This window comes from Carassius gibelio, chromosome A11 (genome assembly GCF_023724105.1).
Source record: "Carassius gibelio isolate Cgi1373 ecotype wild population from Czech Republic chromosome A11, carGib1.2-hapl.c, whole genome shotgun sequence".
NCBI lineage: Eukaryota > Metazoa > Chordata > Actinopteri > Cypriniformes > Cyprinidae > Carassius > Carassius gibelio.
The window spans coordinates 1,096,249-1,124,037 of NC_068381.1; the positions used below are offsets into that span (position 1 = coordinate 1,096,249).

The following is a 27,789-nucleotide window of genomic DNA, read 5'->3' on the forward strand; positions in this document are numbered from 1 at the left end:
GTAGTTACCATGTTCTGAACATCACTTCCTTTCTTTTCTCCCCAGATGTAATCAATATATATATATATAAGTGGTTGAATAAAAATATTTGGACATTATTTATAAAAATTACCTCAAGTTAGCACCAGCAAGCTTGTTAGCTAGACATTTAGCATCAGCTACAATATTTACTTATTTTCAGTACGGTTATGAATAAACATTCATGTCTGTCTAACGTTACTCTTCTAGTTAATGCAAACAATATAACGTTACTGTTGATAAACAATATAAAAACAGACGTCATGGTAGCATTTTAATAAAACTGTTAATATTACAGCAGGGGGGAATTTGGACATGCATGAGTTATTTTATTTAATCTGTGTTAGTTTAAGGTTATTTTATTTAATTTTTAACCTAAAACACAGAGACGCTGATTGATGTGTCTGCATCGTTTGCACTGGAGCATTTCAGTGGGCTTTTAAACAGATCACTCTTTACAGCGGATTTAGTTCCCAAACAGCTGACAATTTTGATCCAAATATGATTTTCAGTTACAATAATGAATCCTAAATTTTGACATTAACCGGTCCCCCACCCAACGTACCACCTCGAAGAGTTATTCCAGAGACACCACAGACGGACAGCCAGGTAGGTATAAACGTACAAATTTATTTATTAAGTTAAAATCAGCGTTACCAATAACGTGTTACTGCCCAACACTGGACAACACTCTTTTAGAAAAAAGGGTTCATTGGAGTTCTATATAGAACCATAGAGTTCGCGAACCCGCTTTGAACTCACAAACTGACTCAAATGATTCGCGAACCAGCTACGAACTCCCGAACTGATTCAAATGATTTGCGAACCTGCTTCGAACTCTCGAACTGACTCAAATAATTCGCGAACCTGCTTCGAACTCCCGAACTGATTCAAATGATCTGCGAAGCCGCTCCGAACTCCCAAACTGACTCAAATAATTCGCGAACCTGCTTCGAACTCCCGAACTGATTCAAATGATTTGCGATCCCGCTCCGAACTCCCGAACTGACTCAAATAATTCGCGAACCTGCTTCGAACTCCCGAACTGATTCAAATGATTTGCGATCCCGCTCCGAACTCCCGAACTGACTCAAATAATTCGCGAACCTGCTTCGAACTCCCGAACTGACTCAAATAATTCGCGAACCTGCTTCGAACTCCCGAACTGATTCAAATGATCTGCGAAGCCGCTCCGAACTCCCGAACTGACTCAAATAATTCGCGAACCTGCTTCGAACTCCCGAACTGATTCAAATGATTTGCGATCCCGCTCCGAACTCCCGAACTGACTCAAATAATTCGCGAACCTGCTTCGAACTGCCGAACTGACTCAAATAATTCGCGAACCTGCTTCGAACTCTCGAACTGATTCAAATGATCTGCGAAGCCGCTCCGAACTCCCAAATTGACTCAAATGATTTGCGAACCAGAAACTGACTCAAATGATTTGCGAACCCCAAACTGACTTGTTATGTTATGGTATTATTCATATTATTACATATAATTTTATGCTATTATAAATCTATTATACCGGTATGTTATTGTACAATTGTACTCGCTTTTCATATTATTCACTTTACTTTAAGTTGTACTACATATACTTTTTAATATAAAATATCACTTTACTATTTTTCTACAGTGCACTGTATCAGTGCATATTTTCATTTTCACTGGATCCATAGCCTCATTAGTTACATGTGTTATTATTTGTTGTGGAGTTCTTCTGTAGGCTATAGTGCTATCAAAATGAAAAGCAGACTGCAAGTGTGTCACTTTTTGATTTGTATTTACTTGTTTTATAAAATTTTCTAAACGATAGTAAATTATTAGTGTTTAAAGATGTATTATTTAGATTTTATCCCAGTATTTCAAAGGGAATGAGCTGTATTCTGACCTGAGACACAAGAAAGAGAGAAACAAAAATAAAGAAAAATGTTGGGATTGAACACAGAGAAAGCAATAAAACAGCTACAAATCATGTAATGTACATTCAAATTACATTACATGAATATGTCACAGTTATACTAAATTAACAGATTTGTAAACCGAAAAAATCAACAAAATCAACAAGTGAGACAAATGTGAGCTTTCGATTAATAATTTTCCAAACCTAACTTGGAAAAATATTAATTTGTTCATATTAATATGAACTAATGCAACAGGGGTAACATTACTAAAATATGAAATGCTCATTAGTTAGAAGTGCAATTAGTAGACAGAAGTATTAGAATGAAGTGATCATCTGTTTTGTTTAGTCCACATTTTAAATTAAATCATGAATATGTAATATAATATTAATTAAATATATCAATATATGTAATATAATATATTATGTCTAATATTAAATAATTAATGAAATAATAAAGATATTTAATATAATATTTAAAAAATAATCTTTAAATAAAAACATGTTGGAAAATGAAAATCTTCTTATAGTTTATTAATTGTATTATATTATATAATAGTCTGTCAATTTATTTGTATATATATCTTTATAACCTTTATATTAAATTGTTAATAAATGTGTATATATAATAAACACAATAATTTGAATGATCCGTCATCTGTTTAATAACATTAATATTATATAACTATTATATTGTTATTTATTATATAATGTTGAAATAAATTATAATTTATTAATTCTATTAATTTAGTTACACACATACACTTAAATATAATTTATTGTTTTATTCTATATTACGTTAAATTAATTTAAAATGTATTTATTATTTTAATTAGGATTTTATATATATATATATATATATATATATATATATATATATATATTTATGTATATATGTGTATGTATATATGCGTATATGTATATGTAATAATACATGTGTATATATAATATTAAATTATTAATAAATAATATATAATAATTAAATTATATAATCATTGTAATTATAGGAAATAAATAAATTACATTTAAATAATACATAATTGTTCATGAGCCACTGATCTGTTTATGAGTATACCAATGTTTTACCAGAATATTATAGTTTTACTGCAATGTTTCTGGTTGAACTCTGTCCCAGTCTGTCCACTGCTCTCATCTGATTGGATCAGACAGAAAGAGATCTGCATGTTTGATCTTGTTTACAATCAATTTCCAAACAAATCAGTGGTTCTTCAAGAGAAACCCGACCACAGATTTACACTCTTAATGTCTTAAGCTCTTAATGTCTGGTTTCACATTTCTGACGGTATCACAGCTATAGAGAAGAGATGCGGTGGAAAGCAGTGTTTTGTGTGTAACCTCTGACACAGAGCTTCAGCAGGGCTGGGTCTGAAGGTTATAGTGACTGTGTACTAGGTTAGGGTTCGTGATTTGCCTCGTCACTCAGTGCTGCGCGGTTCAATGATCTCAGAAGATGATGACACACGAGTGCTGATAATAAAACAGTCTCACACTTCACGAATGACACAAACAGCACACATGAGGGCCAGAAAGAAAGGTTTGTTTGTTATTCCTCTTTTATTCACATTCACTGTATTAAGTTTAGTTAAATATATGTTTGAAAAAGACTAGATCTAAGCTTCTAAAGTTATTTTTGTTCTTATTAGAAACTACTTGTTTTTTTTTTTTTTTTTAGTGCAGTCCAAAAGTTTTTACTACAGTAGTAAAAATAGTTTTGTGTGTTTGTAATTTTATTACTTTCAATACAACTTTTGATTGACATAACCCAACAATTATCTTAAAATGTAATATGAATTTGATCAGTTTTTCTTTTAAATGTACTAATTCATATGAATTATTTTCATTTAACGTTATGAATTGTGAATGATCTGGACTCATATTTGTGTTGTGCTGAACTTGATGAACTATGTTAATTGTTGTATAATTGTTTATTTTGTTGGACTGGTTAGTTCACAGGTGATCTCACCTTTCACAGGTAAAGTCATGGTTGCCATGTCAACAGATACATTACAAGCATGCTGTGATTGTTTGAAGGTTTATGTGTCTAGTTTCTTTCAGATGTTTTCTGGTTAAATTAAACTGATCCAAGATGATTTTATTATCTTAACGTTTTTTTTTAATTAAATAATAGATTAAGTAATAATTTTTATTTAATTTTAATGTAGTCTAAAGTTTTGACACTAGCGGTAAGAAGTCTCAACATTTTTTATTATTATTATTATTATTATTATCATTTGAGAGAAAAAGTTAACAAAAAATGTGATGAACTTTATCCATTTTGTGTTTATATATACTATTTTAAAAGCTTATTTTCTGTATTAGCATTTTTCTTTATTAAGAATGATCTTTTGTTTTCTGTTTTCTCCACATTTTTAATTAAATGACAAGAAAAAATATATAATACACACACACACACACACACACACACACACACACACACATATATATATATATGTATAGTCTTATTTCTTTATTTAATATTATATATGTATAACATTAAGATAGTAATACATTAAATATATAATAAATGATTAAATAAGTAAATAATATCTGATGTGGTTATGAGTAAATATGTAGTATTACTATGTGTAACTGAAGTGTTTCTATGTTAAGAATGATCAAAACATAAACAAAATTCAAGACACAATGATTTAATTTATTGAATACTCATTATACTTTACATTTTACATTCAGTGGAGTTCAAAGATCTGAGACTCGTGCTGAAAATAGTTTGTTGTATTCCTTATTTGTAAGCTGCTTTAGATAAAAGCGTTTACTGAATGTAAATATTAAAGGTCAGCTGGGTGTTCTGAAGCATGTTTTATGAGGTTTGTTGCTGAGATTCATATTCTCTGGGCCGCAGTTGTGTTTAATCTCTTAATGAAGCTTGCAGTAATGATTGTTAAACAGACACGTTTAGCATTGAACTCTCATCATTATGGGATGAGAGGTTTGCTGTCGTTTAATCAACTGTGGTTTAGTTTTGTTCAGCATTTATCATAGCGAAATGGAAAAAGGTTTGGTTGAGCGCCTGATTAGCATTTTTCATGGATGTGCATGCTTTCTACAATAGTTTGAGCATTTATTAGCCTTTTTAAATGTTGAAAAAAATACTGCTGTTGATTAATAATAAACAGTTTAAATTTGCATACATTTCTAGAAAATAAATGTGAATATAGGATAAAGCCAGGTTCAAAATTCCTGTTTAGGTTTGTTGTTATATTAGAGTGAAAGATTTTTATAATTGGGATTTTGGATTTCTCTTTTTATCACACCGTGAATAAAAAATTTACACTTAAGAATTTTTTTTTGCAATATTGTAATAAAATGTAATCTGAATTGTATATGAACAATCCCCTCAGTAATATCCTTCAGAATATAGAGAGGAATAAAACTGTAAGTTTTGGTGTTTGTAAGTGCTGCAGAAGTGGAGAAAAAACTCTTAAAAGATATGGATGGGAATTAAAATGTACAGGCGGAAATAGATAAAGTGCAATAAAATATAAACACCCAAATGTATATTTTAGATGTTTTCATTCCTCTAGTCTGAAAGAAAGATATGTTATGGAAGCAAAATAAACCAACATTTAAAAAGACAACTAAAAAAACTGAACATGGAAAAACTATTATTTTACCTTAGATTTCAATTATATTACATATCTTTAAAAGCTGTTTTCACAAAATGAGTTTTTTCTCCACTTCTGCAGCACTTAGAAACACCAAAACTTACAGTTTTATTCCTCTCTATATTCTGAAGGTTTCTACCGAGGGGATTGTTCATATATCATTCACACTCATTTATACAGCATTTTATTCCTACAAACATGGTGAAAATGTGTTCGTTTTCTGTCCATTGTCATTTTTTTTTATGATTTATGGAGTGATAAAAAAAAAAATCCAAAATCCCCTCTATAAAAACCTTACACTCTAATAGGATGACAAACCCAAACCAGAATTTTAAATCTGGCTTCATCCAGCGTTCAGATTTATTTTTCGGGAAATGCATGCAAACTAGTGCATAACATTTCAGAACATTAGTAATAGAGAACAATTCCCTTAATGTACATATGATTATTATTAGATGGGTAAATATGGTTGTATTGGTCAGCTCACATTTTTGCTTGTAACACTACAATAACAATATAAGAATAATAATGTACTAAAAGATTGAGGTATTAGTAGATGATTATTCCTGCACCGTTATTGTAGGGTTTTCACCTGTGGTGTCTTGCTTTAAATCTGAACCTTGCACTTTTATCCTAACATCCAAAAGATGTTTTATAATGGAAAGTGGAATTTTAATTTATTCATATTTCAAGTTTCTTCTCTTCTCCATGTCAACAGCGAGCCGTGACTCCATCGGGGTTTCTGCTCATGGTGTGTCCATGTTCTCCTCCGTCACTAGCTCCATCTCTGACCTGCGTTTCCGCTTCCGATGGCGAGCTATCCTGGTGGGAATCCTGCTGGGATTGGCTGTCCTGGTGTACCTGCACCAAACTCCGTCGAGCTCCACCGATGGCAAAGGTAGCAGCCAGCGCTCGTGGCGTTCCAGCCGGGACGTATCAGGCATGATGGCATCGGCCGAATCCGTGGATTCACGTTATAACCACACGTATCCGCTCAGTCCTCCGGAACACATGGCCAGTGGGATCCGCTACCGGATTGGAGTCATAGCAGACCTGGACACGAACTCACGCAGACAGGAGGACAACACATGGTTCAGCTTCCTGAAACAAGGACACCTGCTGGTGTCCGACAGCGGGGACAGTGTGTCCGTGGAGTGGGATCCGGAGACGGTGGTTCTGGAGAGTCATCTGTCGGAGAAGGGTCGTGGGATGGAGCTGTCCGAGCTGGTGGCGTTTAACGGGCACCTGTACAGCGTGGACGACCGTACGGGTGTGGTGTACCGGATAGAGGGCAACCGAGCCGTGCCTTGGGTCATCCTGCCGGACGGAGACGGAAATGTGTCTAAAGGTGAATACAGCTTTATATAAGAACATCTTTAAGAGAATCCAGCAGTGTATTTCTTATTTATTACCTTATATATTATATATGCACTCAAATTATTCAAAAGTTTGGAATAATTAAGTGTTGTTGTGCTGGTTGTTATTTTATTTGTTATATTTGTATTTTTTTAGTTGATTTTGCCATGGAAATAGTCTTTGAAGTTGACATGAGAATAACAATTTATTTATATAAAAACAGATGTCATTAAAAACAGAAAAACACACAACAAACAAACGGAAAAATTTTAAAATCTTACAAATATATCATCAGACATACGCTTTTTAAAATAAAATTTAAATGTTATATATTAAATAAATATATATACTATAATATACTTTTTTTTTTTGAAAGAAGTGTTTTCTGCATTTATTTCATCAAAACTACAGTAATAATTGTGAAATATAATTTAAAACAGCTGTTTTCTATGTGAATATAGAATGTTGAAATGAAGTTTATTTCTGCGATTAAATCTGTTTGTGTAAACCTTGATATGTTGCTGTTCAAAAGTTTGGAGTGTAATATTTAAAAGAAGTTTTATTGTATCACAGTTTCCATACAAATATTGAGCAGCACAACTGTGTTCAACACTGATAATAATCAGAAATGTTTCTTGAGCAGTAAATCATCATATTATTCTGATTTCTGAAGATCATGCGACACTGAAGACTGGAGGAATGATGCTGAAAATACAGCGGAGCATCACAGAAATTAGAGTTAGATATTCACATAGAAAATGTATATTTTAAATTGTAAAATTATTTTAAAATTTTTACTGTATCTTATCAAATAAATGCAGCCTTGCTGAGCAAAAGAGACTTCAGTCAAAAACGTAAAAAATCTTTTGTCTGGCAACAAATATAATCTGATATTATTGTATACTTATGTCATTCTGTATCATTTAAAGTCACTGAAAATCAAGTGCATCTACTCTTCAGTATGTTTAATCCATCCTCTTTTAAACAGGAAGTTTATAAGCTGGAATAAGAAACATCAGAACTAAACCACACGTGTTGAATTATCAATGAGGAATCTAGACGCAATATTTTACATGCTCAAGAGTGCATAGTTTTAGTGCATCATGCAGGTGTGATCTTTCCCTTGACCTTTGACCTTTGGTGGCAGGTTTTAAGGCGGAGTGGTTGGCGGTGAAGGACGAGCGTCTGTATGTTGGTGGTCTCGGGAAAGAGTGGACGACCATCACCGGAGAGTTCGTCAATAATAACCCCGAGTGGGTGAAGATAGTCGGGTTTCGTGGTGATGTGGAGCACGAGAACTGGGTACCGCGGTATAACGCACTCAAGATAGCAGCAGATATCAAACCACCAGGTGAGTCACACACACACGCACTCACACACACTCACACACACTCACACTCACACACTCACACACACTCACACTCACACACACACACACACACACACACACACACACACATACTCACGTAAACATTTCTGATTATTATCAATGTTGAACACAGTTGTGCTGCACAATATTTTTCTGGAAACTGTGATGCATTATTTTTCAGGTTTCTTTGATGAATAAAAAGTTAAAAAGAACAGCATTTATTTGAAATCAAAATCTTTTCTAAAAATATACACTACAGTTCAAAAGTTTATGGTCAATACATTTGCATGCTTTCTTTTTTTGAAAGAAATCAAAACTTTAATTCAGCAAGGATGTGTTAAATTAAGAAATGTTAACAAAGATTTATATTGTTAGAAAATAATTATAGTCTGAATAAATGCTGTTCTTTTTAACTTTTTATTCATCAAAGAATCCAGAAAAAATATTTGTCAGCACAACTGTTTGATAATTCTAATAATAAATCTGAAGATCATGTGACACTTTATACTGGAGTAATGATGATGAAAATTCAGCTTTGCATCACAGAAATAAATTATATTTTAAAGTATATTAAAATAAAAACCATTGTTTTATATTGTAAAAACATTTTACAAGATTACTGGGTTTTTGATCTTATAAATGCAGCTTTGATGAGCAGAAGAGACTTCTTTTAAAACATTACAAGTCTCACTGACCCCAAACTCTTTGACTGGCGTATGATCTGATATCGTATCGTATCGTATCGTCTGTCTCAGGATATCTGATCCACGAGTCGGCCGTGTGGAGCGAGCGTCTCCAGCGCTGGTTCTTCCTCCCTCGCCGAGCGAGCTCCGAACGCTACGAGGAAACGGCAGACGAGCGCCGAGGCACAAACCTGATCCTGAGCTGCTCGCCGGACTTCAGTGAGATCTCAGCCTCACGCATCGGGACGCTCAAACCCACGCTCGGCTTCTCCTCCTTCAGATTCATCCCAGACACAGACGACCAGATCATACTGGCGCTCAAATCAGAGGAGGACGCGGGCCGAATCGCCACGTACATCACGGCCTTCACGCTGGACGGACGAATCCTGCTGCCTGACACCAAGATCGGAGACGTCAAATATGAAGGACTGGAGTTCATATAGACGACACGGCCATACACTGGCCAGAATATTTCCAGACACATGCAGACGGCCATCCTCAATGCGGGACCAGACACAGAAAACATCACTACAGCGGACTTCAGGAGACTGAAGCAACGGGAAACAGATGCAATAATAGAGGAAACAGGCTTTCTGCGGGTCCTATTTCACGTGGCTTTAAAATAAAGTCGTGGCATTAAATGCTGCATGCACTGCAACAAATGAACATTTTCCAGCACAGATAGATTAACATAATGCTGCATTTAGGTGACCCTGGAGCACAAAACCAGTCAAAGTTTTTCAAAATTGAGGTTTATGCATCATCTCTCAATTCATGTGTGGTTTGTTCGGAGGACAATATTTGTCTGAGATACAACTATTTGAAAATCTGGAATCTGAGGGATGCAAAAAAATCTAAATATTGAGAAAATCATCTTTAAAGTTGTTCAAATTAATTCTTAGCAATGCATATTACTAATCAAAAATTAAGTTTTGATATATTTATGGTAGGAAATGTACTAAATATCTTCATGGAACATGATCTTTACTTAATATCCTAATGATTTTTGTCATAAAAGAGAAATTTATAATTGTGACCCTTATATTGCAGAAAGCCTGTGTAATAAATAAATAAATGTGTACTTTGAGAAACGCACAAATGAGAAGAATCGCAGTAATTGTGTTAAAAATGATTAGCCTTTATTAAAAACAACAACAGCTCAAAACTTTATTTTTTTAAGTGTACAATCTACACTGGATATGTTTATATAATATGTCTTTGATTTGTGTAATTGATTAAAAAAAATAACAAGATGTGCATATTGAAATGAATGCAAATAAAGATTTATTATTCATTTGAAACATTTATGTTTTTGTTTTTTAGTGCATTTAATGAATTAATTTATGTTTGTGGTTTACTAAATTATGGATTTAATCAAAGGATGAATTTAAATGGTAAGATCAGAGTTTAGTTCCCATGATGACCAGGTTGGTGGGAAGCCCGTCGACTTTAAGAACCTGAAACACATCCAGCGTCTTTAGGAAGTCGAACATGCGTCTGTCTTTGGATCTGAATTCACTGAAAACCCCTTTAGACCCTGTGAAAACACACTTAGATGAGCAGCTTGCCGTCATCTGTTGAGCATCATCGGTGAGAGCGCTGACTAATGTAACGCTGCTGATTGGTGGAGAGTGTTGTTAAACTCACCGCTGTCTCTCAGCGCTGACAGCATCTGTTCAATCAGCCGCTTGGCCGTGCTGTGATCAGGAACTCTGGAGTGGATCTGAACGGCCATGACTGATGGGAAATCCTGCAGCATCGTCTCTGGATACTGGAGGGAACACAAACACAGTGAAGACCAAGACATGTTTTGAGTTTTATAGATTGTTTCTGTACCTGAGCTTTAGTCATGGCTGTCTTGGCATCGCTGAGGGCGAAGGCATAACCACAAACTCCAGCCGCGTCGTCTAGGATCAGACTGCAGTTCTGTGACGGCGTGACGTGACCCTCCACCAGCCTGACGCAGACACAGAAACCAGTTTGATTAAGTGCTCGGTGACTAACTTAACTAAACTAGCTGGTGTATTCCTCTCACCGGTCACCAACCAGCTCCACCTTCTGCTGCGTCTCGATCTGCATCTCCTTAAAGATCTTCTGCACCTCCGGCTGGAAACAGACACACAACAGAGTCGCAAGAATCCAGACAGACACATAAAAAAATACAGTAGAACTTTTGACTGGTAAATAGGAACTAAAACAAGACATGATGTTTTGTGGTGTACTGTCTCTTTAAGAGCGTGTCACCTGGTCTCTAGGAGTGCAGGGTCGTATGGTGTACACGCGTGTGGCTGGAGGACTGCGGAACAGATCACGGATCCCGTGAGATGGCAGCATCCGCTAAACATCAACACAAACACCGTCAGGAGCTGGAGGCCCGGTCACAGGTCAAAGGTCAATGTGGTACAGAAGTGTACCTGGAATTCTCCGGACAGTCCTCCTCTGAAGCCCCAGGGCTCGGGGTCATCGGTCAGAGCGAGGGTAGCATGAGGCGTCTGACCTCCTGCAACACAAACACAAGAAAAGTTTAGAATTATTATTATTATGAAACAGAGAGTTCGGCTCCTTGATTCTGATTGGCTGAGGCGCGTTCGAAGCTGTTGTGAATTAAGCTACAAAGTAACACACACCTTTGTTTACTTCTGTGCAGTGGTGGACAGTAACGGAGTAGCTTTACTTCGTTACTGTACTTAAGTACATTTTTCAAGTATCTGTACTTTACTGGAGTAGTTTATTTTGAGTAACTTTTACTTTTACTTCACTACATTCCAAAGCATAAGATCGTACTTTTAACTTCACTACATTTCATAAAACATATCGTTACTCCCTATAATATATAACATGCTCCGACACGCAGAAGCGGTGTCTGACTCATCACGAACGAACTGAGTTTTTTCAAAATAAACTTTTAAATCGGATCGCGAATCGCACCAAATGATTCGTTTACGAATTAGATGCTTTTATTAAGGTACATCACAGTGTAAGCTTCACAGTGAACATTACTCTGATCAGAGTAGTCCATGTCAACAACAAAAATATATCTTGCCTCCATATAGTGGTTATTTTGGAAAAAGTCCCAGGTATTTTGAGCAGTAGGATTATAAGAGAAAAAAAAATGCTAATATAAAATTAAATTAGCCTATATAAAATTGCAAACATCTATCTTTCAGTACTTTTTTACTTAAGTACATAAAAAAATGAGTACTTTAGTACGTTCATTTGAGTACTGGAGTAATATTTTATTATACGTATATATGTACTTTTACTCAAGTTTATTTATTTAATTTTAACTTTTTATTCATCAAAAAATAATATTTATCAGCAAAACTGTTGATAATTCTAATAATAAATCATCACATTTTCATGATTTCTGAAGATCATGTGACACTGAAGACTGGAAGAATGATGCTGGAAATACAGCGGAGCATCACAGAAATACATTATATTTTAAAGGATATTAACATAGAAACCATTATTTTATATATTTTCTTTTGATAATTTAGAATTATTACTGAAATACAACCTTTTTTTGTTTGAACAATAATTAATGAAGTACCTGAAGCTGACAATGAAGTAAATGTATAATAATTAGCAAAGATGATTAATTTAGCGCTGTAAACGTGCGTGTGAGGGGCGGAGACGCGCAGCGGAGCATCAGACGCGCGTGAGGACCAAACACAGCAGAACGGTAGGAAACTTCACTCCTCTTATTATTTCTCTTTTACTTTAGCGATTTATTTTTAGATACGTGATCTGTGTCTTTCATAGAGTTGTAAAGTTATTAGAGTTATTAGAGAAATAGAGTTATTTTTTAAATTCTTTGGTCGAAGTTTTCAGATCGGCGCTTCGGAGCCTGTTCGCGACTCGGTTGATTCAGATCGGCGCTTCGGAGCCTGTTCGCGACTCGGTTGATTCAGATCGGCGCTTCGGAGCCTATTCGCGACTCGGTTGATTCAGATCGGCGCTTCGGAGCCTGTTCGCGACTCGGTTGATTCAGATCGGCGCTTCGGAGCCTGTTCGCGACTCGGTTGATTCAGATCGGCGCTTCGGAGCCTGTTCGCGACTCGGTTGATTCAGATCGGCGCTTCGGAGCCTGTTCGCGACTCGGTTGATTCAGATCGGCGCTTCGGAGCCTGTTCGCGACTCGGTTGATTCAGATCGGCGCTTCGGAGCCTGTTCGCGACTCGGTTGATTCAGATCGGCGCTTCGGAGCCTGTTCGCGACTCCGTTGATTCAGATCGGCGCTTCGGAGCCTGTTCGCGACTCGGTTGATTCAGATCGGCGCTTCGGAGCCTGTTCGCGACTCGGTTGATTCAGATCGGCACTTCGGAGCATGTTCGCGACTCGGTTGATTCAGATCGGCACTTCGGAGCATGTTTGAGATTTTTTTTAATTCAGATCGGCACATCGAAGCAGGAAGTGATTGTCAAACAGTTAATTGGTGATAAATGAATATTTGGACTTGAGGCTTTTTTTTTTACCTGTCGATTCAGCATGTACATGGACCCACACACAAAGGTGGACACACTCTAGACTTAATCATCAGTAGGGCTCTAAACTTTTCATCCATTGTTATTAAGGACGTAGTGTCACGGATCGCAAGAGGCGAAGACTCAAGTGCAGGCAGATGGGAAGACTTTATTTATACGTCACCAAAATAAACAAAAACACAACTGAAACCAGAGGAGCGTTCAAAGTTACGAGACTGTTTCTGAGGAGCTACATTGTTTGGTGGAAGAAACTGTTTTTATACTTTATTTGCTCTGTTTTATTTTGTGAAACCTTACTGTGTATATGGAATAACCGCAATAATCCCTGTGAAGCCGTGGTTTACACTGTTTTAATAACAGCTAAGGAGCGTTGTCAGTTCTTGGTGCTTGTTCTTTGAGTTTACTGCTGTATGATCAGAGGACGAGCGTCTCGAGTCTCTCACCCAGGGTCTTGACGAAGGCTTTGGCCATGGTGACGCCGCTCTTGATGTCACAGATGTAGTTGTAGAGGTCGTACAGGACGATCCGGTTGGGAACGTTGGACAGTCTGTTGAACATCCGCACCACAGCGCTGCACATATCGTCAAACTTCTCCGCTCTCCGCCGCCATTCCTCCTTATCCTGCGGAGATCCAGCCACAGGTACATGTACATCAACGCATTATATCCAGAACAACTCACAGTGCATGCGGTGTCAGTGCAGTGTTTGTGTGATCCTGACCCGCTCTGAATCCTCTCTGCGCAGCCAGTGCAGCTCCTGCAGCATGAGGACGGCCGTGGCTCCGTGTTCGTACGGCAGATAGAAGAGCTCGGACAGCAGCGTCAGGTCGTCCAGCGTCAGCGGCTCAGCGGTGTACAGAGGGTTGTCTCCGGGTCCTGGAGCGTATCCCTCCGTCTGCATCGGCTCCTCGTCAGACGCCTGGCGTTTAGAGCGGCCTGCTCCTGCACCTGAACACAGGGACACACCGCTGGATAATCACGAGTGATTGGGATTCCAACATTACTATTAATGCCAATTAAGCAGGTGTTTTTTGATTCTACAGGGTCTTATCTATTATCTAAAACCATAAAAACGTTCAATAGAATAAAACTAGAACTTTAACTTACTATATTTGTCATTTACGTGTCATTTGAAGTACTCGAATAATTAAAACTAGATAAAAGAATAATTAATAATAATAAAAACACAAAAGAATTAACTGAAATTGTAATGAAAACTGATTTTTTTATTAATATAATTCAAAACAATAACAAAAACTATATGAATGATATTAAATAACACTGATTCAATGTTTTTTTTTAATTCAGCAAATCACAGTATCAGATTTTTTTAAATAAAATATATTGAAAAAAATAATTAGTTTCCTTTATAGTAATGAGAATTTCTTACAATGCTTAATTTGCATAAAAATGAAGCATAAAAATCCTAAATATAGGCTTTTTATAAGAAAAACATACATTTTTCTTTGAATTAAGGGTGAACTATGAGCTGTGTATATAATCTTATTATTAATCTTTTGTTCATATTATTTTAATATTTTCTGTTTTTTTATTTTAGTAATTTTTTAGTAGGTTTTAAAAAAAATGTCTATGTAGTTTTCATTTTTATTTATTTATTTTAGTATTTCAGTGTATTTAAATGAGAAGTTAAACTGAAATTGATATTTGACATATTTATCAATATTAAGTAATTAAATGTTTTGATGGCCTTTTTAAAATGTATTTACCATCAGGTTGATCAGCTCTGCCAAACTCAACCAGCCAATCAGAGAGCGCCAGCCGCAAAGCCTCATGGGGGTTGTAGTCCGAGCCCTGATCGTCTCCATCTGTGCAGCGATGACATCACAGACATTAATAAATGATGCACACGATGCGGTGTGAACAGAAGCGATCTTTACCCATAGAGACGTCTCTGTGTCCGGAGCTGCACCAGGTGGCCAGTGTGTGAACAGCCACGAAGTTAAGCTCAAATTCACAGTTGGGGTTGGTGAGGACGCCTCTGAGTTTAGGGATGAGCTCGGTGGGCCGGTTCTTGAAGGGTCCCAGGAACATTCTCTGCGGGTCGTAGTCGTTAGCGTGGATGTTGTCCCAGATGACCGGCGGTCTCCTCAGGACAGCGGACACCTCCTCTATAGACGCCACACTGATGTCCTGGGACACCACCTTCGGCCCTGACGGGACACAAGCATGTTCTGCATGTCGAAAAACTGCCTTCATGCCGCTTCCATAATGACGCATTCATGCATTAGTGATGCATCCAGCTCATGGGTTTGATTTGCAGGGAATGCATGCACTGATCAAACACAGACTCTGAATGCAATGCAAGTCACTTTAGATAAAAGCATCTGCTAAATGCATGAATGTTAGTGATGCTACCTGTCCAGAGGATGTCGATCCCAGCGTTGAGTTTCTCTCCGACCGTGTTCAGATACGCAGACAGCGGCACGCTAGGAGTGCAGAACGCAGCGCAGTAATCTGCACAAACCAGATTACAGAAATAATGACAATTGTTGTGCATTGAAGAAACGCTCAACACTGAGAATGCTGGTTATTTTGAGACGGCTGTGTTTACCGGTGGGGCAGAAGAGGAAGGTGTGCGGCTCGTCCAGGTGCAGAAACACCTGGTTAGTGACGGACACCTGAGCTTCAGCGAACGAGCTGAACGCCTCTTTATCAGCCGGACACATCTCCGTCTCGATGTCGTCAAACAGCAGCGCGAACGACCGGCAGCCGAAGCCACACACCTGCACAGAGTTCACAAAGAGATCACTCCTAATCAAAGATTGGGTTAAATAACTGATGATTGCTTTCCAGCGGTGCGCACCTGGCTGAGCTTCCTCTTGAGCGCCGCCAGCTCTTTAGGGTTGGAGAAGGTGATGTCCAGCCCTGGAGAGATGGCATAGATGAACTCCACGTTACGCTCCCGAGCGGCGGAGATCAGCGTCATCAGCTGCTCTGGAAGACACAACCAACACCTCATCTTCAGAAACGACAGTCCTGCTCTGCTCAAGGGGATCAGGATCAAAGTTTATCAAGGACCAACTTTGGTTTGGGCTTCTCTGGTTTAAAGTACTGTGAGAGTATCGTATTCAGTATTCATTATTCAGTCCTGTGTATCAAATACATGTCTGTCACCTGCTTCCTCCAGGGAATACAGATCTCTCCAGTACATCCGGTGTTTGTAATCATCTTTTGGGGCGTACAGATACGCGTTCAAGCCCCATTTCTGCTCCCTATGAAGACAACAGCACGCACACACAGAGAAGAAGTGATAAATGAGCTGATAAGAGCTGAAGGCATGTGATAAGAGCGGTTCGTTCACCTCCTGAAGAGCTCTTTCCTCTGGCTCATAGTCCACGGCCTCCCATAAAACCCTGCAGCACACAAAGATCATAACATTCAGAAATCAAATACATGTATTTATCCTAATGCATAATATGTAAAACTGAATAATTTGTGCATCTTGTTTATTATATATTCTGCATTTATTCTACATTCTAGGCATTATTATTATAATGATACAAATCAGTAGAATATCCTTAAAAGCTATTTATAACATGATTAAAAAAAATTACATGTTGCGCATGTTTCTAGCACTATTTGGCTATTTTTATTTTGCCATATAATGAATATGGCTTTAAAGAAATAATAATATTTATTATTAGCATTACTCCTACTGCTACTAAATAAAACCAAAAAATGTATTCAATCATAATATTTTACTGCAAGATAAAATTATTATTATTACCACTAATACTAAAAATGAAACTGAATAAAAAAAGAATAATATTACAATGCGGCTACTAAATAAAATAAACAATTACTAAATAAAACATATTAGTATTGTACTATTTTATCAACATGTAACAAAAAAAAACAACAACTAAATAACTAAGCTGTAATCACGTTACAAACACATTAAGCTTAACATTAATCATGTATGTGGTCATTACGTGTATTTATGTTATGTTACAGTTTTTGTATTATGTCAAACGCTTTTAGTGACTCACCCTCGACTACTCCACTGAGGAACATCTTGGATTTCTGGGACATGATTCCTGGAAGTGTGCTCGACGAGATCTGTGGATCTGATGACACGGAATCAGCTGTTTGGATTAATGTTTATGTTTATAATCTCTCTACTTCCTTATTGTACGCGTGGTCACGCTGTCGCGCATGCGCGCTTCCGCAGCTGTCAAATAAACCCCGCCCATCCGCGCGTAGCTCCGCCCTCCGCCCGCTCGCTTTCTGCAGTCTCTACTTGAGGTAACGTACTCCACACAAATTAATTATGAAATTATTAATAAAAGGCACTACACTACGTTTGAAAATGTATATGAATTGAATAAATTAATGCCAGTGTGCCTTTAAAGTGTTTAAAATGGCAATGAAGGGAACTTAAAACACTGGTTTGAGGGGATGTTCGTTTTAGTCACGAACTTCTACAATGAAAAACTGATACATTGTTAAGAAAATATATACACCCGGGTGTTTATTCTTCGTCTTCTCGTTTGAATCTTACAAAATAAACACGTGTGAATGTTGTTTTAAATGGTAATTAATTTACAGGGTTTTCTATTTCTCAACGACGTCGTCCTCTCTCACGTGATATAGTTTTCGCGGGAAAACAACGGTATTTTCAGTAAGTACTATCTTTGAATATTTGATGAATTATCTATTATTTCCTGTAGGATCTTTTCTCTTTACTTTTTAATAATGAATTTTTGTTTTGGTGATTATTGGTGGAACCAGAGTAAAACTTCATAATATTAATACCTAAAGGCTTCATCTTCAACACTTTTGATATTATTTCAATTCAAACCCAACAGACTTCTGTCAAACGTCTTAATTATAAAGCTTGTACATCTTTTACAGTAAATATCACCTGCTTTAATATTTAATGGCTTTTTTTGTATAAAATAATGACAAATATTTCAAAATATATATATTCAAATATTTTCAAGTGACTTAAGTGTCAAAAATACTTCTAGAATAATTACCTTACTATAATAATCTCACCTGATTAGATCTCAATATGAAAAATAATTACAATTTATAATAATTAAAAAAAATGATAGGGTCACTTCTATGTGTAACGTCCTAATAATGTTAAGAAATAGTTATATTTAAATTTTATTTTCAATTATTATTTTTTAAAATGGTTTTTATAGTTTTATTTTGTTAATGTTCTTAATTTGTCGCAAACATATTACATTATTATAATTTTATTTTATCATTAATATAGTTTTAGTATTTTGGGGCTGCCATGTGCTATACTAAACTTGTGCAGTTACCTAATCGGTATAATTAAATGTATAAATCTAGTGTTATATAATAATTAATATTTAATATAAATATATATATCATAATTAATTATTATAATTATAATACAATCATCAAAAAAACAAAATGAATTGCAGATAACTGAAATAAATTAATCTCTGGGTAGAAACAGAGTTAAAAGCATTATATTTACAATGTTCTGAGTTTAGTGTAAAAGAAGAGAAGTCATTCGTTAATACATAAACATTTTTATTCAAGTAAAGTATTGCCATTCCAACTGAAAAACAGGTTGTTGTTTTTTTGGTATCACTTCAGAAAACTCAGGTTGTATATGTATGTTTATATTTATATATGCAGAAGACAAACCATAAACCATTCAATTTCCTTTCATAATGACCGTTTCATCCTTTAATGCCGTTCCATTCTTATGTACAAAATTGAATACGCAAAAGTACTTCAGTAGAAGTTTTAAGTGTCAAGTAAGAAAGAGCTGAAAGCAAAGTCAGTTTAGTGAAGTGCAAATGGCCCAAGCGCAGCTCTCTGGACTCCATCTGTACGACTGTGATTCTGGTTTATATGAGTTATAATAGATGCTGTTAATAGAGCTTGACTTGTATTTAACTCCGTGTGAACCAGTCACGTGTTATCAGTGCTGTGAGGTAATGCTGAGTCTCTGATCCATGAACATCATCTTCTCTGCTGCTACCTCTTCAGTCCTCTCTGAGCCTGTTTCAGCAGCGTGTCGAAGTCGAACGACTCGCATCGGCTCCTGGATGTTGGAGCCACATCCCGGCTGGAATCTAAACGACAGGACAAGGAACCAGAGATGAGGCTAAATCCAAAAAATCCTTGTTTTTATGGTGCATTACTCTGTGAAAGCATCACAATCTCACACAAAATAACAGTTAAGTGACTGGGGGGATAGAATCGGATTGAAAAAAAGTGATTATATATCCTAATATTTAATTATATTTCAATGTATTTAATATTTAATATATTAATTCTACTAAATAAAAACATTTTACTAAAAGACAAATAAGAAATATTACGATTGTAATACAATCACAGTGTAATAAAAAAAGAAAAATCAAATAATTTTATTTTACAGTAAAACTGTAAAATTACAATATTACTATTTATGGCTCTCTTAAGTTATTAATTTTCAAATGTTAAACCATCAGTTGTAATTATTATTATTATTAAATAAAATTACAAATACAAAAATCATTATTACTATTGTAATTTTACTGTAAAATAAAAATCGTTTAGGAGAAATGTTCAATTTTATTTTAGATTACAACTTTGAAAATTACAAAGTTAGTATTTATGTCCGTCTTTTTCTTTATTTAAAAAGTTAAACCATTGATTTCTATTAGTACTACCAAATTACAAAACAAAAATAATTATTTTACTGTAATATAAAATAATAATAACACTTAATATAAACAATAAATAAATGGTATTTGAGAAAGATAGTGTTATAATAAACAAAGCTGTGAAATGACATTATATTTAATATTTATGGCTAAAAATGTCCTAATTTCTTTATTTTCACTCTGAAACATGCAGCTCATATATTTATTTAATTAAATCTCAGTCCAAGTCAGTGTGATTTACTCTGTAACTCTTAACAGACAATGGAAAACCCCATTTCTCTTCATATCAGCTAAAAAGACCGGCATACAGAAGAAGTAAATTTATATGAAATGAGAAATCATTAAAGAGACCAACCTAAATCTGCATAGTTGGATTTACAAAACTGTCGTCTGCCGCCAAAGCAGATGTCGAAGGGCAGCTCGTCTGGACGCCTCAGTTTACTGCCGTTCTCAATAGCAGCGTAAGCATCGTCTGTGCTGTGATACGTGATGAAGCCATAGTTGTCTCTACAAGGAGAGAACAGAAAGATAGAAACACACAGAGAAAATATATCAGCTGATTACAGAAGCAGAATTACAGAATTGATTACAGAAGCCGAAGCTGATGCACCAGAATTAATTACATTATTAACTTCTGAATGAAAACATGATGAAAAATAAGAAATAGTACAATTATAATATTTAACTGTAAAATAAATAAAAAAAACTATTATTTATAATTGTATTTTATTTAATATTTATTTATTTACAACTGTAAAATTACAATATAAGTATTTATGGCAATCTTAGTTTCTTCATTTTAATATGTTAAAGAAATTTATATAATTCTACTAAATAATAACAAAAAATACTATATGAAAACAATAGAAATATACCTTAATGTTTCCTTAATATACATTGTTTTCCCGAATTAATTGTAAATCAAATTTTTATTCATTATCTATTTGTATTTCTTGTAATTACTCAAAAGCTACTATAAAATTACTAATAAATATATTATATTATTTTATAGTAAAAAAAAAGAAAGTATTTAAGAAAAAATATATATTTACACTACAACAGTAAAATTACATGATTGGATGAAATGTATGGCTGTTGAAAACATTAAATCATTATTATTACTACAACTACTAAATAAAATAAATAAAAATGACTCAAAAACTACTACTAAATTACAAAAAAATATATTAATTTTGTAATATTTTACTGTAAAAAAACGTTTACATTACAACAGTAAAATTACAATATTAATATTTATGGCTGTTTTATTTTCTTTATTTGAAAACATTAAACCACCACTATTACTACTAATACTAAATGAAATAAATGACTCAAAAACTACTACTGAATTACAAAGAAAAATATTTTAATATTTTACTGTAAAATAAAATAAAATTAGTACAAGAAAAAAAAAACATTTTACACTAAAACATTAAAATTATATTATTAATATTTATGGCCATCTTCATTTCTTAATTTTAAAACATTAAACCAGTTATTACTGTTATTAATACTAACAGGAATGAAAAAAATAAACAAATAACTAAAAAACTACTACTAAAATACTAAATAAAAATAATAAATGATAAAAAGTAATATTTCACAGTAAAATTTAAAAATTCAGTATTTAAGAAAAATGTCATTTTATTGATTTGATGGTTTGTTTTTGTAAATCTCAACTGATTATTATAATAATAATTGTATTTCGTGTTATTGGTGTGTCTGTGAATCTCACCCGTGGCTCCTGAGATGCACCGTGCAGTCCTCCACCTTCCCGAACAGAGAGAATCGATCTCTGAGGTCCGACGGAGACGTGCTTCTACGGATCCCTCCCACATACACCACCCTCCGCTCCTCCTGGAGATCAAACACGTCGTCATCACACACACACACACACAACGTCCACTTTAAAGCCAGACATTCGCTGGTCCACTTACGATGGCTTTCTGCTGCCGGAGTTTACGAGCCTCCTCGTGTCTGCGGTTGAGCTCCTTCTCTCTGCGACTGAGAACAACACTGATTTAGACTCACACTCGACAGCAGACGAATCACTGTGTTGTGCTGCGTTCACACTCACCTCGTCCATCTGCAGTGAGACTCAGGCGAGCGCGAGCCCGAACCCGAACGAGAGCGGTGTGACGATCCGGATCGTGATCTGGAGCAGCGGCGTTCTCGCTTGCGAGGAGGAGAACGAGAAGACGAGCGTGAACTGGAGCGCGAGGAGGAACTGCTTCCTGAATGCCTTCTGGACCTGTACCTAAAGCCACAGACGTAATTAAACAAAAGAAGACTGAAGACTGGGACAGTTTGAAGCTGCTTATTGCTAAATGGATGCATATAAAATTAATTATTAAATAACAAAAAAAGATTTGTTAACTTTTTTTTTTATATATCCTAAAATTTTATTTTTTCATATTATTATATACAATATTTTAACTAAATTATACTGTATTTGAGTGTCAGCAGCTTCCATTTACCTTGTTCTGGGCGGCGAACGAGACCTGGAACGAGAAGATGATGATGATGATGATGAAGATGAAGAACACGGGGAGCATGACCTCGAGCTGGAGCGCTGGTATCTGCCATCATAGCCCCGCCTCTTCAGCCTCCCGCGGTCCAATGGGCTCAGAGAGCGGGAGGAGATGTGCAAGCCCCGCCCCCTCAGAGACTCCGCCTCCTGGAACGCCTCCATCCTGCAGGGGGAGCTGTCAGGAGACAGCAGCACTGAATCGGACAGAGCGCTTGTGTGCGTCGAAGACGTCTCCCTGCTCTGAATCCCACAGTAGTCGTGGTCCAGGAACGCTGGAGTGGGATCCACCGCTGGAGAGGAGCTGGGAAGGGATGGTTTGAGGTGAGTTTTACTGGGCGGCAGTGGCCGAGGTTCGATTATCTGGATGGGTTTGCTGGGCGAGGGCTTGATGGATTCATGTTTGGTCCCTTTGAGCGACGCCAGGGGTCTCCAGATCTGATGTGGAGGTGTAGCGGGTGGAGTCAGTCCTGGAGGAAGGGAAGTAATCAGTGACACAAGCACAGGCTAAAACAAATCGTCTTCTGTCGTGACGAGACAAACATTAGACAGATCAAGTGAAAGGAAAAGGCAAGAGGAGTCTTTTATGGACTGGAAATGATTCAGTGCTGATAAAAACACCGTTCTTATCTGATCTGATGTAAATGAGCTGATAGTGTCTTGATCATAAACGAACATGTATTTATCATTTACCTTGAGTCTCGAACTGCTCCAGAAGACTGGTCAGATCAGCGGCTTCAATCCCTGCAAACACACACCGCATTAAACTCTTTCAGACTGCGATTCTAGTGCCAGTGATATACTACTGCAGATCTATAAATATTCTCAATTTGTGGGGGGGGGGGGGGGGGGGTTCACATTTTACACTTTAATTTAAAGTTTGAGTAATTTTGTTGCTGTTGTTGTTTTAAATTCTTTTTTTCATGTTCTATTTTTGTCTATTAGTTTTCATTAACATTTTAAAATATTTTCCGTTTTAATTTTAACTAGTTTTAGTGATTTTGTTGTTTGTGTTATTATTATTAGTTTTTTTGTATAATTTAGTTTTGTATTTAGTTTCTATTACAGTTATTATAAATATTTTAAAATCAAATGTTTGTTTTTATATGTTTTAATTTTAATGAATTTTTAGTTATGTTGTCATTTTATTTGTTTGTTTGTTTTTGTCTATTTTGTTTCTATTATAGTTTTCATTAATGTTTAAAAATACTTTAATATTTTTCATTTTAGCTAAAGTTGTAGTAATTTTTATTTTTATTTTTGTATAATTTAGTTTTTATTTACTTTACATTACAATGTTTTTTAAATATATTTTAAAATCTAAATTTAGTCTTAAATTGTTTTCGTTTACATTTTAGTTAAATCTTTAAGATTTTTTTCTTTTTGTTGTGATTTTGTAATTTTTATTTAAATTTATGCTGTTTTTACTTTTTTATTCGTTTTTTTCCATTTAGTTTCTATTATAGTTCTAGATCTTAAAATAATTTTTATATTTTCAGTTTTAATTTTAGCTAGTTTTAGAAAATTTTGTTGTTTGTGTTATTGTTATTATTATTTGTATAATTTAGTTTATATTAGTTCTATAAATATTTTAAAATCAAATTTGAGTTTTTATTTGTTTTAATTTTAATTTTAGATATATCTTTAAGAATTTTTTTATTAGTTTTTTTTTATCTTTGACAGTTTAAAATTAAATAAAAAATATTTTAACTTTTTTTTTTTATTCATTTTACTTTTTTATATACTTAACTGTTAATTAATTTTAATTTCAGTCTTAATTATTCTAGTAAATCAAGTTAAACTGAATGAAAACGAGAAATGCTGCCCTGGCAACTAGTATTTCAGTTCATTTCAAGTAACGCAATGTTTTTGTAGGGCTTCAGTAAACAAAAATGACCCTGCTCTGAAAGCAATTTTAAAAGAAGAGCAAGTTTGATAGGTCTCTAAACTTGGCTATTTCTTGCTCACCGATTTCTGCACCGGTTTTCTGCTTCTGCTTCTCTGTGACAGTCGTGGGCATCCGGACAGACGGTCGTGTCCTTTCAGATGAAGTTTTGTGTTTGATGTCCACAGAGATGGAAGCAGATGTCACTGGCACGAGCTCAGAGACTCGAACCTCTTCACATGAAACACAGACGTCTGGTTCTGAGGCGTTCTGCGGCGCTGCTTGGGTTGTGTTTATGCATCGTGTGGGTTTCAAGGGCACTAACACCGGGTTTGGAGGGTCAATGCAAAGCTCCACAGCCTTTCTGCCGTCTTTCCGAGAGAGACGTGAGACCCCGGGCGGCTGGGATGGAGGTGTTTTCACTTTAACAGCTGGTGATATCTCACCAGAAGATGTGTTTGGATCCAGCAGGATTGGCGGAAGCTCGCTGGGAAGGTCGGGAAGCGACGGCCATTTGGTTCGAAAGTCCATCCGTTTCTCCTCCAGAGGAGGCTTCTTCTGTCTGAGGAGACGGTACTGATCTAGACTGAGCGCTTTGGGCTTCTGAGGGGAAGTGATGTCAGTTTTAGAGGATGTAGATTCAGAATCAGATTCCTCATCATCAGGAGGAATCTCGTGAACGGAGATTAGATTACACGCGAAAGTCACCGTTTTCTTTCTTCGCATCTCCACAACGCCGGGTTTGACTAAAGCGCTGCGTTGAGGTGTCATCTTAACGCTTTGCTCTAAAGATCTCACATTTTCTTCCTGGCTGTTGGTGTCCTGTGCATTGGGTTCTTTGTCTTGTTCTGTCAAGACTTCTCCGTGTCCTGATTGGTCCAGCATGTTCTCTTCCTGTTCCTCGTAACCTTCTACATCAATAAACTCCTCCTCTTCCTGCTCCACAGACGCTCGCGTCTCCTTCTCTAGGTGTGTCCTGATGCAGTACGGATGCATGTGTCTCACTAATTCTGCCAGTAACTCACGTCCGTCCTGTGGGAATACGAGATCGGATTCGATCCGGAAGGTTCTCACAGAGCGGCGCTTCTTCTTCTTCTCATCTTCTTCGTCGTCTCGCTGGGAAATCTCACTCTGGGTCAGGAAACGCCGACGAGGTCTCAACTGTCTGTCAGACATCACAACCTCCTGATGGAGAAGAAATAATAGACAATAGAAATAATGTTTTTCTATTTTAATATACATTAAACTGTTGTTTATTTCTGTGATGCCTTGAATCGGCTCAATAACAAGAGAGAGCAAAGGAAGCGTACTCTTCCTGAGTTTTTGGACCGATCCGGAGACGTCTGGCTCAAATGAAGCAGATTCCTGAGCTGTGATGGAAACACATGTGATTAAGTAATTATATTAACACTAATGTGCATACATGTGCAAGACACTAAACAGCAAAAAAAAGTCTCTTTTTTTTCACTAACCGTGTGATCTGAACCATTCTGAGCGGCGAAGATCTCTGCGTCCGGGAGCGTGTCGAACGGAGACAGCGTCTCGACGTCCACGCTGTCCAACATCTCGGTCAGAGCGGACAACAGCGACGCCTCGCTCTCCACGCTCTCCGTCAGCCTCTTCTCCTGAAACATGGATAAAATGGACGGATCCAGGCTTCCGTGAAGAGCATCAGAAATCCTTCCGACGTCCAGCTCAAAGACAGGAGCATCGTGATTTCCAAATTCATCCTGTGGATAACACAAAACAATGTGGGATTCAGATCTCGCAGAACTTAAAGCTCCTTACTATATTTTACTTAATATATTTTACTTCCATTTTGATTTACAGTGAAAACAATCGAAGAAGAAATATAAATGTTAACATTAATTATTAACTGTCGGAACTAAAAGTTAATAAATAATTACTAGAAAAGAAACTTAAATTTTAAACCTGTAGAACAAAAAATGGAAACGTTCAGTAGTACACTAATTCAAAATTTACATGTGTGTAATAAATAACAAACTGTTTATTCTGCAAATAAATTAAATAATCTTTGCCCAAAAATAAAAAAGCCTTTTCTATAAAAACTGACTTAATTTATTACAAATGTATTATATATTTAATATATTTAACTTTTATCCATTTTGATTTACAATATAAACAATGAAGAAATATAACATATGTTAACATTTTACTAACCGATTATTATTTTATTTTTTTTATTGTATAACAAAAAACGTTCAGTAGTACACTAACTCGAAGTTTTCATGCATTGGACTAAAGAACAAACTCAGCAAAACTCTCAATTTCTTTTTCTGGAGTCTTAATTAAATGTGAATCGTAGTGGTTTAATTCGAATTGACTCTTGATCTGAGACTGAACGGGATTCAGTGCGGTTCAGTTTCAGTAAGACTCGTGTGCGCGAGAGACACGTCAGCGTGGTTTGAGAAGCGTCAAAGCGTAATCTGACAATCAACATACACTTAAGTTAATTATTAACCATTCATCCATCCATTCATTTATGCATTTAAATATGAACACGAGTGGAAATGATGGTGTAAAAACTCGTTTGATTCACTCATTTAATCTCGATTATACAGATTGAGTGCAGAAGCTGTCAAACAAACACGCTGCGATATTACTCAAATTACTCATTATTATGAATTTAGGACATTTTATTTTTCACACGGTTATATATTTGAACGACATATTCATAAACCAAACCGGTGTACGATCATTTAAACAGTTTAAACCCTGAAAGTGGTGTTTAAGAACCTCAATGGAGCACTTAAACCACATTTGAGTTCATTAAAAGATCTTAATATCGCATTTCTCAAGATTTATAACGCGTGTATAACTTCACATCCGCCTCGAGCACGCGCTGGCGTCCACGTGTTCACATGGCGAGCGTCATTTCTACACTTGATCGTCGCCACAGCGTCTTTATATAAACATCTGCATGCGTACAACAGAAACATGTATAAAACCTGAGAGTCCCGATTCGCCTGTGCTGCTGTGTGGTCCGTAAAATCGCACTTTAAATCCTTCGGTTTTACGCCATGCGGCGCCGCCATTTTGATTCGGAGAGAGGAGCTGCACACGAGGCGCCGGGCGAGTCACGTGGTGCGGAGATTCCCGGGAAAATGACAGCTCGCCTTGAATACGATTTAAAAAAATATCGTTGCAGTTCCTAGGCAACAACTTAACGGTCTAATCGTTTTACCTCATATTCGTTTTACTGCGTTTTAAATTAGCAAAGTCACTTTAAGGTTTT

At 36.0% G+C, this 27,789-nt stretch overlaps 3 protein-coding genes across 3 annotated transcripts; 1 reads left to right on the forward strand and 2 right to left on the reverse strand.

Annotated features, from left to right (window-relative positions):
• The first annotated feature begins 3,321 nt into the window (after positions 1-3,321).
• Positions 3,322-10,277, forward strand: LOC128021948 (soluble calcium-activated nucleotidase 1-like). Its single transcript, XM_052609049.1, has 4 exons — positions 3,322-3,479; positions 6,287-6,916; positions 8,072-8,275; positions 9,049-10,277. The coding sequence occupies exons 1-4, from the start codon at positions 3,383-3,385 to the stop codon at positions 9,417-9,419; spliced, it is 1,302 nt and encodes a 433-aa protein (XP_052465009.1). The 5' UTR covers positions 3,322-3,382; the 3' UTR covers positions 9,420-10,277.
• LOC128021947 (protein O-GlcNAcase) lies at positions 10,094-17,612 on the reverse strand. The gene is made up of 16 exons (XM_052609048.1): positions 17,473-17,612; positions 16,785-16,836; positions 16,598-16,695; positions 16,287-16,417; positions 16,035-16,206; positions 15,839-15,937; positions 15,361-15,633; positions 15,190-15,288; positions 14,184-14,410; positions 13,907-14,084; positions 11,391-11,476; positions 11,221-11,313; positions 11,012-11,082; positions 10,813-10,933; positions 10,624-10,747; positions 10,094-10,513 (listed from the first exon to the last, which is right to left on the reverse strand). Exons 1-16 carry the CDS (start codon positions 17,513-17,515, stop codon positions 10,377-10,379), a joined length of 2,004 nt encoding a protein of 667 aa, XP_052465008.1. The 5' UTR covers positions 17,516-17,612; the 3' UTR covers positions 10,094-10,376.
• Positions 17,613-18,977: 1,365 nt separating this feature from the next.
• LOC128021949 (peroxisome proliferator-activated receptor gamma coactivator-related protein 1) lies at positions 18,978-27,665 on the reverse strand. Its single transcript, XM_052609051.1, has 11 exons — positions 27,503-27,665; positions 26,006-26,263; positions 25,844-25,903; positions 24,617-25,718; positions 23,342-23,392; positions 22,599-23,118; positions 22,199-22,378; positions 22,059-22,125; positions 21,857-21,978; positions 20,477-20,628; positions 18,978-19,545 (listed from the first exon to the last, which is right to left on the reverse strand). Exons 1-11 carry the CDS (start codon positions 27,587-27,589, stop codon positions 19,448-19,450), a joined length of 2,697 nt encoding a protein of 898 aa, XP_052465011.1. The 5' UTR covers positions 27,590-27,665; the 3' UTR covers positions 18,978-19,447.
• Positions 27,666-27,789: the final 124 nt, after the last annotated feature.

What these genes read in the sequence shown, in the direction of transcription:
- LOC128021948 (XM_052609049.1), top strand. Translation starts at nt 3,383, where the DNA reads ATGATCTCAGAAGATGATGACACACGAGTGCTGATAATAAAACAGTCT. An exon ending in CATGAGGGCCAGAAAGAAAG is followed by an intron (nt 3,480 to 6,286) that starts GTTTGTTTGTTA and finishes CCATGTCAACAG; the next exon opens with CGAGCCGTGACTCCATCGGG. An exon ending in AGACGGAAATGTGTCTAAAG is followed by an intron (nt 6,917 to 8,071) that starts GTGAATACAGCT and finishes CTTTGGTGGCAG; the next exon opens with GTTTTAAGGCGGAGTGGTTG.
- LOC128021947 (XM_052609048.1), bottom strand. Translation starts at nt 17,515, where the DNA reads ATGTCCCAGAAATCCAAGATGTTCCTCAGTGGAGTAGTCGAGG. An exon ending in CAGAGCTGATCAACCTGATG is followed by an intron (nt 14,411 to 15,189) that starts GTAAATACATTT and finishes CCCTGTGTTCAG; the next exon opens with GTGCAGGAGCAGGCCGCTCT. An exon ending in GTGGAGCTGGTTGGTGACCG is followed by an intron (nt 10,934 to 11,011) that starts GTGAGAGGAATA and finishes TGTCTGCGTCAG; the next exon opens with GCTGGTGGAGGGTCACGTCA.
- LOC128021949 (XM_052609051.1), bottom strand. Translation starts at nt 27,589, where the DNA reads ATGGCGGCGCCGCATGGCGTAAAACCGAAGGATTTAAAGTGCGATTTT. An exon ending in CGTTCGCCGCCCAGAACAAG is followed by an intron (nt 22,379 to 22,598) that starts GTAAATGGAAGC and finishes CTGTGGCTTTAG; the next exon opens with GTACAGGTCCAGAAGGCATT. An exon ending in GTGCATCTCAGGAGCCACGG is followed by an intron (nt 20,629 to 21,856) that starts GTGAGATTCACA and finishes CTCTCCTTGTAG; the next exon opens with AGACAACTATGGCTTCATCA.